Source organism: Mus musculus, chromosome 2, assembly GCF_000001635.26.
Source record: "Mus musculus strain C57BL/6J chromosome 2, GRCm38.p6 C57BL/6J".
In the NCBI taxonomy this organism is placed as follows: domain Eukaryota; kingdom Metazoa; phylum Chordata; class Mammalia; order Rodentia; family Muridae; genus Mus; species Mus musculus.
Window position 1 is genome coordinate 6,323,465 of NC_000068.7, and position 14,238 is coordinate 6,337,702.

Consider the following 14,238-nt stretch of genomic DNA (forward strand, 5'->3'; position numbering starts at 1 on the left):
GTGCGCCCCGGCAAAGTTTTGCTGGCTAGTTTGGGGCTCCGGGAGCGCGGCGTTTCTATAGGGGATGAGCACGGTGGCTCGCAGGTGTTTTAATGCAGAGAATGAGAGAAGTCTTACTCCATGGTGGGACGTTCATATATGTTGAGCATCGAGATCTCTGGGCTCTTCTTTAGGCACACTCCGTATAATCGACAGATACTTTTTTTTTTTTTAAAGATTTATTTATTTTATCTATATGCGTACACTGTAGCTGTACGGATGGTTGTGAGCCACCAATGTGGTTGTTGGAATTTGAACTCAGGACCTCCGGAAGAGCAGTCAGTGCTCTTAACCGCCCAGCCATTTCTCCAGCTATCCACAGATATTTTGAATTTTATTTTTAAAATTAGCGTACAAGGTGTTAGCTAACATCACGGCATTTTCGAATAAAGCTGCGTTAGTAGATTCTTCTGTTCACTCATTCCTCCTACCCCAGATGCTTTTTAAGGAGACTAATATGCGTTGTGCCTTATGGAAAGGCTCGGTGAATTGGGGCAGTACTGCGACACGAATGGAAAAAGTTGTAGGGACAGTGTTCAAAGTATTCTTGCTGGAACAGTTTAGTCGTGGATCCTTCCTTCCTTCTTTCCTTCCTTCCTTCCTTCCTTCCTTCCTTCCTTCCTTCCTTCCCTTCTTCCATTCCTATGTAATTAGATCTATGAGACAAGTTGTTTCATAGCTCAGAAAAGTTTCGCGGTACGGTTGATTGAGATGACTCGTGACCAATTCCCTCCCATACTGAATCTCTGGAAGTTTTCTCGGTGGTGGTGGGAACTAGGGCAGAGTTTTAAATTATTTCCCCTTTCTTTAACTCACCTTAATAATCAGTAAACTGGCATTTAAACAATGACTCACTGCTTTTCTCACCAAGACCCCACAATTAACAAAATATTTCCTAGTTTGTCATAATTTTATAGGTGAAATTGTAAGCATGCTGTCTCGTTCACTCCTTAGTTTGTACTCTCTCCAGGCCATTATGCTGTAAATCAAAATGGAAAAGGAAATTATACTAATAACAGTATTAATTAACTTGTGCGGGGGGGGGGGGTCGGGACGACGACGACACAGAGCCCTAATTGCAAGGACAGGTGCCCTCAGTTGAAGAATCAGGGCACTCCCACAAAGGTATTGAAGAAACATCCTTTGTCTGACTTTAGAGTGTGGTCCTGAGCCCTAGTGCTGTTCGCCACTTTTTAAATCAGACTACTGCTCTAGGTTGGGCTTGGTTCTGGTGAGTATAATCCATCAGTACCCTTTTGCCTTAAATATATATATTTTAAAAGATTTTTTTATTTTATGTGTATGAATGTTGCCTGCATTTTTGCGTATGCACCACACATGTGCTTGTTGCTCTCAAGAGGTCAGAAGAGGATGTCAGATCTCCAGGAACTAGAGTTCTGAATGGTTGTGGGCCATCATGTATTAGCAGCAAGTGTGCCTAACCACTGAGCCATCTCTCCAGCCCTCCATTACTCCCTCTCAGGGTGTTTTGTGGTGCAGGTAACCCTTAGCAAGGACAACTGGTCTGGTTAAACAAGTACCTGAGGAGAAGTGGCAGACGTGGTGTTGGGTGTATAGTGACTGATCATCTTCATGCATTGAGTGGGAACCAGCAGATCCAGTCTGGGGCTCCAGGGCCTAGCTTTGTTCTGTAGTGTATTGGCCTAGCTTTGCCATCATGACGAATTATTGTTACATTTTGTAGCCAGGAAATGATTTTGGTTGAAAAATTGAGGAATGTTAAGGAAGTCAAAGAATTTAGAATACTAAAACTTTGAGAGTTGCTACTTCAGGTATCGAGGAGGAGACATTTTCTGGCTCTGAGTTTAATTCTACTTTAACCATCCTTGTTTTGTAACCAGTGCAATTCAGACTAATTACCACAGACTTACAGTTTGCCCCTTCAGTGTAATTTGTGAGAAGCATTTTCCATTTACAGATGTGATCTAATTATACAGTAGAGAATAATTTTCTCCTCTAAAAGGTTTCTACCATCTTTTGCAGTTAACCTAAGAATCACAATTTGAAGAGAGTCTGGCCTGTAGCATCCTTCCACATAGTGGACAGGGATTAGAGAGTGTGGGGATTAGAGACACAGAGACCATTCCTGGCTGGCTAGTATCTATAGGAACTCTCGTTGCATGACTTCATTCTTCAAAGCTTATTGTTTCATGAAATTAGGATATTTGAGGGTGAGAGGGAAAGTGTGTACACAGTACAGACTGAGGGAGACTGAGGTGGAGGTCATAGGAGAGTGGTCCCTGCACAGCCTCTGTGCTGCTGTCACTGCTTAAAGAGAAGCTCCTGAACCAGTCCCTCATCGTCTGCCTCAGAGTCATCCCAGAGAGTGAGTCACGCTTGATCCTCACGGCCACACAGACATGGAAGAGACTGTCCACTGCACTGTCTGCTTTTAGAACTCTTGGGTTACTGTTAGTTTCTATGGCTGTTAAACTTGGACTAAATGCTAAATAAAATATCCTTTAGTTTTTTTGTTTTTTGTTTTCAGAACAAAGATTGTAAGGATCATTGTTGATTGAGTGTGTTTCTTTTTCCCTTGTTGGCTTAGACTACCTTATTTAATTAAACATACTCACTCTTCACAAAGCTTTAGGAGCTGTCTACCCTAAGAGAAAATGTCTAGTAAGTATTGGGGTTGTCTCATTTGCTTGTAGCAAGATCAAGATCGACTTGGGAATTTTGTGTCTCCCTAAGTGGTTTTGGCTCTACAGAGATGATTTTGTTATCTTGTGACAGAAGCACACCTTGCACCTGTGTCATTGTGACAGGAGTGTAGCAGAGGTTACATGTCCCGTCCCGTCCCGTCCTCCCCCCCCCCCCCCCCCCGGAAGTTTTCTTCCACTGTATCAACAAGTGAATTGAAAAAAAAAAAAAAAAAGAAATGTTGAAGTGCTGTGGTAGACTGTCATTTAAAAACGGCTCAGTATATTAATTTTACACTAGCTATGTTACTAGGGATGGCAAATCTGCGTTTCAGCACAGTGGGAGTGCAGGGTTCTTGCACCCATGCTCCCTGGGAACTACTGGGCTGTTCACTTTGTTGGCTTTCTGGCAGGTTAATTTATCAGTGTATATGGAGTAAGATAAGACAAGGTGAAGTGAAAATCACAAAAGAAAAAAATTGAATAGGTGAGGAGGATAGTTTCGAAATCTGTCTTACCTAGGCCGTTTATTCCTAAAATTCATTCTTGGTTTGCCTTGAGTTTTTAAAAATGACATCTCATTTTTCTTTCCTTCCTTCCTTCCTTTTTTTTTTTTTGTTTCAGTTTGGGATTATAGATTTTACTACTCTCAAGTGTTTACCTAAATTTTGGTGTATCATTTTATTATTACAGTTTTGTGTGTGTGTGTGCACTTATGCAGACGGTGTGGGCACCTGATTCAATGTGGGCCCATGAGCATGCTGGAGTTGCACCTCATGAATCGTTCCTTAGGAACCACCTGCCCTGTGTTTCCATAGAGTGACTCTGACCTGCCTTGCTGTTAGGCTAGGCCGGCTGCCTATGAGCCTCAGGTACCCTCCTGTCCCCCTCCCTAGGTTATGCTTGGGTTTAGTTTACTTCCAAGTTGTCCTTTCTTTGGGGGTTTGTTTTCTTGAGGTCTTAATTGAAATCAAGGGATGGTTCACCTAGTCTTTCTGACACTGTGACACTTTGCCTTTAGTGTTGAGGGCTGCCTGCCTAAGTACAGTGCACCCTCTCAGGAGCCTGCCTAAGTACAGTGCACCCTCTCAGGAGCCTGCCTAAGTACAGTGCACCCTCTCAGGAGCCTGTCTAAGTACAGTGCACCCTCTCAGGAGCCTGCCTAAGTACAGTGCACCCTCTCAGGAGCCTGTCTAAGTACAGTGCACCCTCTCAGGAGCCTGCCGAAGTACAGTGCACCCTCTCAGGAGCCTGCCGAAGTACAGTGCACCCTCTCAGGAGCCTGCCGAAGTACAGTGCACCCTCTAGGTGCCTGTCTAAGTACAGTGCACCCTCTCAGGAGCCTGCCTAAGTACAGTGCACCCTCTCAGGAGCCTGCCGAAGTACAGTGCACCCTCTCAGGTGCCTGCCTAAGTACAGTGCACCCTCTCAGGAGCCTGCCGAAGTACAGTGCACCCTCTCAGGAGCCTGCCGAAGTACAGTGCACCCTCTCAGGAGCCTGCCGAAGTACAGTGCACCCTCTCAGGAGCCTGCCTAAGTGCAGTGCACCCTCTCAGGAGCCTGTCTAAGTACAGTGCACCCTCTCAGGAGCCTGCCTAAGTACAGTGCACCCTCTCAGGTGCCTGCCTAAGTACAGTGCACCCTCTCAGGAGCCTGCCGAAGTACAGTGCACCCTCTCGGGTGCCTGCCTAAGTACAGTGCACCCTCTCGGGAGCCTGCCTAAGTACAGTGCACCCTCTCGGGAGCCTGCCTAAGTACAGTGCACCCTCTCGGGAGCCTGCCTAAGTGCAGTGCACCCTCTCGGGAGCCTGCCTAAGTACAGTGCACCCTCTCGGGTGCCTGTCTAAGTACAGTGCACCCTCTCAGGAGCCTGCCTAAGTACAGTGCACCCTCTCAGGAGCCTGTCTAAGTACAGTGCACCCTCTCAGGAGCCTGCCTAAGTACAGTGCACCCTCTCAGGAGCCTGCCTAAGTCCAGTGCACCCTCTCAGGAGCCTGCCTAAGTCCAGTGCACCCTCTCAGGAGCCTGTCTAAGTCCAGTGCACCCTCTCAGGAGCCTGTCTAAGTCCAGTGCACCCTCTCAGGAGCCTGCCTAAGTCCAGTGCACCCTCTCAGGTGCCTGTCTAAGTACAGTGCACCCTCTCAGGAGCCTGCCTAAGTCCAGTGCACCCTCTCAGGTGCCTGTCTAAGTACAGTGCACCCTCTCAGGAGCCTGCCTAAGTACAGTGCACCCTCTCAGGAGCCTGTCTAAGTCCAGTGCACCCTCTCAGGTGCCTGCCGAAGTACAGTGCACCCTCTCAGGAGCCTGCCGAAGTACAGTGCACCCTCTCAGGAGCCTGCTTTGATTGGGCATCAGTTTCCAGGATAAAGAGCCCTAGGGTGCCTCACTCTCCGTTTTGGATTCCTAGTCTCTTTTGGACAGTGACTGCTCATTCCTTAGTCTCTTGTTAGTTCTTGGATATACCCTTTAAAAAAGTTGTGTTGTTTACATACAATAATGCTTACTAGTCTTGGATATATACATCCAAGAATTTTACACTATAAAAATCCGAGAATTTTTATAGTGTAACTAACGCTGTCCAATCCATAGAGTATTTCTGGTGCTCCAGGGGGTTATTGCAGTTGTTTTTCATCAGTATCGTCTTCCTGTTTGAATTTACCCAGGACTTAATTTCTGTCACCATAGGTTAGTTTTAGATTTTTAGTTTTCCAAAGAAACAATGCCATGCAACATCCACTGGTTTGTGTTTGGTTTCTTTCATTCAGCATTGTATTCCTGAAGCGAATTTTATTTATGTTGTATGTAGCTGTTTCTTTTTGTTGTCCAGTATTTGTTTTAGTTACTCTGGCTACCTGGAAAGTTGTTCACGACTAACTAACGCTTAAGCCAGTGGCAACGTTTGCTTTGCTCACAGCTCTGCACTTTGGGCAGTGTTCATGTGACTCACTCAGTGTCAGGTTGGTCTGTCTGAAGACCACACCTGCTGTTGTATAAAGGGCTGGTTCTGTGTCAGATCAGTGATAGGACACTGAGGTGCAGCCTTAGACAGTATGGCTTGAGTTGTTTGCATGAGCTGTGTGACTCCATTCCAAGAATAGAGAGGTTGCGGGTGAGCCACAAAGAAGCTACGTTGTCCTTGTCGCTTGGACTTGGCACTCCTGTGCTATTAATGCCTATGGTATAGTAATTACTCCTTGAGACAGTTATAAGATGCTCGCCTGTAAAGAAAGAGGGAAATGGCCCTGGTTTTTGACTAGGAGGGACAAGATTCTAAAAAAAAATCAGGCAGGATCATACTGCAGTAACTAGCATCAGAAAATAGAGATTGCTACATTGGTGGCCTAGTCCATTCTACGTTTAATAAGCATCTGGACTGATCTCAGTTACTCGCTGCTATAATACAGCTACTGTGAACATTCGTACTTGTGTATTTGTTGGCTATATAAATGCCTTCCTTTTGGCTACCCTAGAAGTGGAATTGTTCACCAATAGGTAGATATTCAGTTAGCTTTAGTAGTCGCTTAGCAAACATTGTTCAAAGTGTTGGTGTCACTTTATCTCCTTGGTATTCTTAATGTCTTAAAACTACCTGTGGTGTGGATTGCTTGGGCAGCCATTGTCTCACAGGGAGACAGGTGGCCTACATCTACCAGGGCCTCCTTTCTTCTTTCCTTTTCTTCTTTCTCGAATGTGTATAGTTCATGTGCGTGTGTGTGTGTGTGTGTGTGTGTGTGTGTGCGCCCATGTTCTCATGTGTGGGTACACATATGTGAAGGACCAAGGCCGGTGTCACTTTGCCTTATTCACTGACACTGTGTCTCAGCTGAACCAGTTAGCTAGTTCTGTTGGTTTTAAGCTAGCCATTGTGCTCCAGTGATTCCCATGCCACGCCCACCTGTCATCTCTTGGGTTCTGATGACCCTAACTTCATACAGGCACAATTTCTTAACCCCCTGAGCCATCTCCCCAGCCCATGAGGCTTTCATACACTATACCCAGGTAGATGCTTAGTTACTGGAAAGAAGAGATTATGTAGAAGGGTGTGATTGTGAAGTTCTAGGGCAGTTTTCAAAACAGTAGTGTATGGTATGTATTCAAAGAGCATTGCATTGGTTACTGAAGCGAGCTTTTTGGATTTTAATTTATTTCTTTTAGGAATTTCTTTCAAAGGTGTTAACAATGTATATTTGTATACATTGTATAACAAATATGTATAAGCATATTTGGTTGATTGTCAGAACTTTTTAGTGTCAATTTGAACTCTAAGATCATTCTGCAGACTTGCTTGGGGCTTATTTTCCTGACTAGCAGCAGAGCCCTCTCTCCAAGGGTAGAACTTTGCTGTCATTGAGGGTTGCCAGAAGAGCACTGCATAGACGCTGAGACTTAGTGGTGCATTTACAGTCTCACTGGGAGTTACTGTTCCGTCCCCCTCCGTCAACTCAGTCTTCCCTAGCCTCTTTAATCACCGTTTTAGACTGGTTTGTCTTCAGCTCATACCTCCTTTACTGTGATAGTTGAGTTCTTGGTCCTGCTTCTGCTAAGGAGATGAGACGCTTTCTCAGCTTCTCCTTTAATTTGGGTTAGTCTTAAAGTCATAAATAACACAAGTTACAAATAGAACTTCAATATTGTGTTTCAACTTCCTTATTTTATGAGCCCAAAAATGTACCAGGACTATTAATGCGCACATCAACTTTATATTTAGTTTACCAGGGCACCTTTCACACAGGGTCCCATGATATTCCTGGGTGCCAGTCAGCCTGGAAAGTTTAACTGTGACGTTTGCACACACAGGCCCAGGGAGGCCAAGAGGACCTTGCTGTTGCAGCTTCCTTGTGAGGCCTTGCATGCAGCCGACCACCGTCTTGCTGGCTTCCAGTTTCATACATACTACCCTTCAGATCGCTGTACTTGCATCCTTTGGCTCGTAAGTGTACTCTCTCTGAATACAGTGCCTGAATCCACGGAAGCCCCGACCACTTCTGCCAGTTGGGTTCTGTTGGCACGCTTGTTCTGACTTTTCCTCTGTTAGCGTCACGATTGCTGGGATCAAGTTTGTCTTGTGTCCCAGAATTCTTCATGTATTATTGTAGAGTTGAATTAATATTTATTGAAAGAGCAAATGAGTGTATTTTGGTGTTTAGATTTTAACAGATCAAACATTCCTCTGATATATGTCTTAGAATTATGTCTCCTTTTAAATCTTTCTGTTATGGTGTTTGCTGTAGTGCTCATTGTAGATAGCAACCTGAATTTTAACAGTATCATCAGGCTCCTTAAAAGGAAAGATACTGTGTTCTCCACTTATCTGTGGAGCTTAGCTACTGTGCATGGCTCTGATATCCAGTGCATATGGCAATATAACATTATACACCACCCTTGAGAGCCCCAGCCTCTCTGTGCCTGATAGAAAAGGAAAGATTTGGATATGACACTTGCTGTTTCAAATGCCTGTTGACCAGTATAAACAAAGCCACTAGAGTTTGATAAGCCGGCCTGGAAACCTATCTTACATTCTACCTGAGGAAAGGAAATTGACCTTACCCTTGTCTCATACATCATTAACACACACGTGTAAACACACTGCTGAACCCAGCCGTTCTGCTCAGTCTGTCTCACTCTTTGATCTCATTAGCAGGAAATATTTTGTTGACTTAGTGAGCCACATAACCCTCTTTTCGGAGTCAGTGACAGATGCACCATACTCTCCTTGTGCTTGGAAAAGACTCCAGGCTGTGGGAATTTAGTACTGTGTTTTATGGGCCTACATTGCTCTAGAGCATTGTTTATAGGAAGTCCAGGAATGGTGCAAGCACAGGGTGAGATATGTCTCAGCGGGTAATGTCTGTGGTATTAACTGGAGCTGTTTCTTTCTCTAGACTCAGAAGGGTCGCCTGGGAATCTGTCCTGGCGTATGTAGTAGGACTAAAGAGCTGTGACTGAGCTAGGAAAGGAAGGCACTAGAATTATCACCATGTAAGCCTTGCAAAGGGGTGGTATTCTGTTCATAGCTTTGTGGCCTAGGCTTCTGTCTGGCTCCCCTGGGAGTTGCATGACCAGTAAGTTTATATGTTGTGTGTTTTTTAAATTGGAAAAAATTATATTTTTTTTTCAATTTTTTTTTGGAGATAGTGTCCTATTATGTAGCCTTGGCTGGCCTGGAACTTGCTCTGTAGACCAGAAATTCATGTAGGCCTCAAATTCATAGAGTTCTTCCTGCCTCTGCCTTTTGAGTGCTGGGTTAAAGGCATAAGCCACCACACCAGCTTATATTGTCTGTTTTAAATTTAAAAACTGAAGTCACAAGTCTTGACTTGTGAGCCTTTGAGGAAATAACTGTGAGTTGGATAAAGCTTAATTTCTGATGTGCTTTTTTGTTTGTTTGTTTGTTTGTTTTTTTCAAGACAGGGTTTCTCTGTGTAGCCCTGGCTGTCCTGGAACTCACTCTGTAGACCAGGCTAGCCTTGAACTCAGAAATCCACCTGCCTCTGCCTCCCAAGTGCTGGGATTAAAGGCGTGCATCACCACGCCCGGCTTCTGATGTGCTTTCTTGATGATTCTGTGCTGAGGGTATGTAAAGGCCATTGCAAGGTTCATTCATTTCCTTTCCTTAAATTTCTGGGCAGTTCTAACGGACATGAGAGATTATTAATAATGAGCGATCTAGTCAGTGGTTTATTATTGGAAATTTCTGTGATGTTATAGTTAATACTGTGGGGAAGGACGTTTCCTGAAGCATTTTATGGGAGGGGAGAGGGCAGTGGCTTTTCAACAGTAGTAGTGTAGGGAGATGAGCCTCTGGAGAGGGCTGTGCAGGGTTAGTTGTGCAGGTGACATGGGGCCTCCGAGGTGGGACAGCACGGCTGATGAGGTCTTTGTGTGGCCGGGTGTGTTGTCCATGGACAGTGTCTGAGCAGCTCTTCCTCTATAAACAGACGCTTCAGAACACACTGCTCACGGTGTGCAGCCAAGCCGCTCAGTGCTCGCCTTTGTTGCTTAGCCTAAGGAGTGAGTGGTCACCGCAGCTGCTTCTGGCCTCTCATCACCTCCGAGAGATTGTACCTGCACTTAACACCTTCCTTTATACATGCACCTGCATATATTTATGTTACTTGTATTTACATTTTTTGTACTTTTGGGAAATTAAAAAAATATTAGAATACTGTAAAATACGAGATTTGTACAAGTGTTCCGTATTCCATAAAGACTAAGCTAGTGACATCCATTCGGTTGCCACCCTCAGCTTTCGTGACAGAGTATTTATTCCCAGCCTCTCTGGGTTTTACTTGTTTAGATTTGTTTCCTGTAATTAGGATGCACCTAGATTTTTGAGTGCAGTCTATTTTAACTTGAAACTTTAGTTAAATCTTTGTTCTTTTGAGACAGGGTTTCTTTGTGTAGCCCTGGATGCCCTGGAGCTCTCTCTGTAGACCAGGCTGCCCCCCCCCCCCCCGCCCCCATAGTCAGTGTCTGTATCTCTGGCTTAGTCATCTTTGGCTATAATAAAGCAACTGCTACAACATTTCAGTGGCTGACAGCAGACATTTCTAGCTCATAGACTGAAACCTTGGCTGTCTTTGACTGGGGTTGGCTGGGTTTGGTATAAGCTGTGGGCTGTCTTTAGTTATGTGTCATTTTGGGGCCAGCAGGCTCCTTGGGTGTACATTTCTAATGCTGCTATGCAGCTCAAGAGAATGTAGGCAAACTTGGTGCTCTCACAGTTTCCAATTGGGTGTAGTTGGTTCTGCCCCATTCCAGGAAGACATATTGCTCCCTCCCAAGCCAGTATGTGAAAAGTAAGATAAATGCTGGATTTTACACAATAGTACAGAATACCTAGTATGTAAAGTTGTGTTTTTAAGAGACCTTACTCTTCTCTAGGTGAGGAGAAAGGAGAATAGATTTTTTATCTTGTGTGCTAGTGCTACTGAGCCGCCTGGTTGCTGGAAACATCGATAGACTACCTCCTGAAAGCAGATGGGGGTGAGGACTGTGATGAACTTAAGAGCCTTGACCAGGTGACCCTCCCTGCGTCATTCCTGAGCACATTTCTAAGAATTGCTCCATGGGCTGGCCATGGCGTCTGATCGTGGTCCAGTGTGTGCATGTGCAGCACTAGGTGGACTTTGTCTTTCTTTCTTTCTTTCTTTTTTCCCCTCTTTTTTTCTGGGAGGAGGTTACAAGGGTAGGAGGTGGGCCCGGGGGGACTGGAAGTGAGTGTGATCAGGGTGCATTATGTGAAATTCCTAAATAATCAATACAAATAGTATGTTGGGAGAAAAAGTTATTCAGGGGGTCCTTACATTAAGTTCTAACACATGCTTGCTTGCTTGTAAACTGTAAAGTTTGCTCCCTCATATGGTAAGTCTGTAATCTAGTGTTTGTAAGTTTTATTGTCCTGACTTAAAATATTGTTGTTTCTAACTATGTGTAGGTGCATATGTTTGCATGTGGGTTCGTGTAGCATGAGTGCAGGTGGCTGAGGAGGCCCTACAGGCATCGCGTATCCTTTGGTGCTGAGAAAATGCTTTATGTCTTCAATACCAGAACAAGGATTTACTTGGCTTCTTAGCTGTGGCAGGAGGGGGGCATTGCGTCTTATAAGGTACTTTGATAATACTCTTTAGAAAACTTAGCATTAAATATGCATATAAACATAAGCCCCTGGGCAGAGGGTAGGTGCTCCAAGGATGAATACACATGGACTCTTGGGGCGTCCAAGAACGTTTTATCTGCTTTGTGTTTCTGTGACATTTCCTGCCTTTTCCTGTTGTCATTCAGCATGTTCCATCTCTTAGTTTCCAAGGAGGGAAGTCAAATCCAGTAAACTTACTCTACAGCCACAAAGGAGTGTCTTTATTGTGAGGGACTTTGGATGCGTATCTGAAGCTAGTGTGCGATTCTATGCGACTGTAGATTTGCCACGCCACTCATTTCCATGGGGTAATTGGGTTATCTGGAAAGGGTTCACTGGCTAATGTCCAGATGAAGAAGAAAACCTGTGGGCTGGGGTCAGGTGACGGGGTGACAGAGCCATGATTATATACCACAGCTAACTACAGTGTAGGCCCATGTGGTGTGCACATGCTGATGCAATCTCTACACTGTGCAAACATGTGCTTCTCACGCATCTTATATGATCTGAGTACAAGATCATATAAGATGTATGGTCACAGCAAACTGAATTTTTAGAAGAGCTTCCCTATCTGTGACTGATAACCCTTATGTTAAGTGAGGGGCTTACTGCTTTATGTTTTCTTGAGTGATTTAGGAAATAAAGTGCTACTGTCCATGCTTGTGGGACAAAGCTTACTGGTTATGATGAACGTTACGCAAGTGTGCATTTGCATTGAATTGCAGAGCGGTGACATTCTGTGTTGGCGCTAGGAAGGCCTTCATGCACACGAGTTATTGTTTAACTTCTCCCTCATCAAAAGAGGAAGCTAGATTGCGAGTCTTAGTCAAGGGTCAAGTGTGTTTTAATATTGATGCCCATATTAATACAAAGCAAAGCTTACGTTACCCTTGCGTGAAAAGAACTACATCTAAAGGTTGCAACTTATTCATTAGATATATCTTTAAAATACTTAGAATGCCTTTGAAAGGACATATGCTACACATAACTGCATAAATATGAAAATATTATGTTTATAATGAAGAAATGGAATCATTACAGAAAGTTTATAGCAGTAAGTTTTGGGGTCCTTTTTAATGTAAGTAATTTGGATGCAATCAAAGTAAATTTAGCAGGCAGGCTTTGCTTTATTTGTCATAGGCAGAGCCCTCTTCTTTTCTTGACTCTATCAGTAGGGAATGGGGAAGGAAGACGTTTAGTACTAAAGAGTCAGGGTTATATGGCAGTTGTCTACACACTAAGCTCCTGTATGCAGTTGTCGACACACTAAACTCCTGTATGCAGTTGTCTACACACTAAGCTCCTGTATGCAGTTGTCTCCACTCTAAGCACCTGTATGCAGTTGTCTTCTCAATATTTTTTAATTCTTGAAGTTACTTGTTTCAGAAAGAGGAAACTGAATCAGATGGTGATTAGTAGTAATCTTTTATATTTAAGAGAGGATGACTAAGGGTTCTAGAGATAGTAGAAAAAACTGAAAAATTAAAGTTATTTTCATTTCCTTTTAGGCAACTTTAAATATTGACATTTAGAAAAACTGATTTCTTTGTTTTCTGTTTCCAGAACAGGATATGTATTCCTCTGAGAAACCCTGGACAGCAGATCTTGGTTTAATACTGGATTGGAACAACACCCACAGAGGTTTGCAGTCATGAGTAAGTACCCTGCTTGGTTTAATTTCTGCTGCCTTGTTACTAAGTGCTTACTTATTAACAAAAGAAGAATCATGCTACATTTATATCACTTCCTGAAAGAATAATTGGGTTTCTCTTAAGTCAAGGAGAGACACATTTTGCTATGTGGCTTATGCTAAAGAGTTAGGTGTGATGAGGGAGCCTGGTGCTAGCTTATTAGCTGACTGTTTCTGTCATTTAAAGACTTCTGTTGGCTTTCTGTTTTCTAAAGATGAAAAACGTATGCTAAAAGTATGAAAGGGAATATTGTAGCTGACCATAATTAGGAGAAGTTTTATTGTATAAAATTTCATCATTGGGCAACGTGGGTTATTTATGTAAAACCATAGCAATCTATCAGTGCTTTTAATAGATCAAGAAAGCAAGGCTATCTTGGACTTAGCAGGTTTGATAAAAACTTTATCTTCTCAGTTTTAAGGGGACAGTATATGTCTTATTTTCTGCTGTGTCTGCCTAGGAGAGCTGGATTTTACTGAGGTAAGTGCTTACTTTTAGAGTAAAAAGAAAGACTTGGTTTACTCTACGTGAGGTCCCATGTGACTGTTGGAAATACAGACTTTCTGATTATGGGAACTCGGGTTGTGTGTGAGCATTTCCTCATTAGCATGTTAGTTTACACTTTTTTGTATATTATTTATGTTGGTTATGTTTACCTTAATATGAATTAAGGCAACTTTTCTCATGTATTTTAGTGAAATGTTTGAGACCGTCTACTAAAGATAATTTCAGAAAGTTACCATTGATTTTTAAAGTATCTACTGTGTCTTTTTTTTTTGCTGGGATTCTTTGAATAAACCAGATCAATTGCTAGGGCGTTCAGATGCAGAGTTGGAGGAGGCTGTGTGTGCTGTTTCAGTTCGATTCATGAAGTCTTGAACGAGGTTATTTCATAGAGACCCCAACTCCAGAGAAGATGCTCATGAGTTCATAAACATTACAGTGAAGTTGCAAGATTTTTTTTTAACTTAAAAACTTGTTAAAAACAAGTTTGAAATCAAATTTGTCTATGTAGTTTTAGAGTTCTGTTGGCATTATTGTTCCATGAGTTTTTCTGAGAACAGGTAACTTCTGCTTTCATTTTCTGATCTCAAAGTGTCTCGTTCATATTGAAGTCAGGTCTTGGTGAGGGTGAAGTAGGAGGAGCTGGGCTGGCCCGTGAGGTGGTGCTGTGACATGCTCTGTTTTAACATTTCAGTGCCTAGTG

At 43.3% G+C, this 14,238-nt stretch overlaps 1 protein-coding gene across 5 annotated transcripts in view; it reads left to right on the forward strand.

Annotated features, from left to right (window-relative positions):
- The window catches only part of Usp6nl (USP6 N-terminal like), a 125,540-nt gene that overhangs the window by 708 nt on the left and 110,594 nt on the right, over positions 1–14,238 (forward strand). For 4 of the 5 annotated variants that reach the window (NM_001080548.1, XM_030252265.1, XM_030252264.1 and 1 more), the window contains exon 2: positions 12,904–12,995. In NM_001080548.1, coding sequence (NP_001074017.1) covers positions 12,992–12,995 — 4 coding nt within the window. In that variant the 5' untranslated portion in view covers positions 12,904–12,991. Of the gene's footprint in view, positions 1–3,336; positions 7,633–12,903; positions 12,996–14,238 lie in introns of those variants that run through there. The other variant, XM_006497569.4, reaches the window with a different exon arrangement.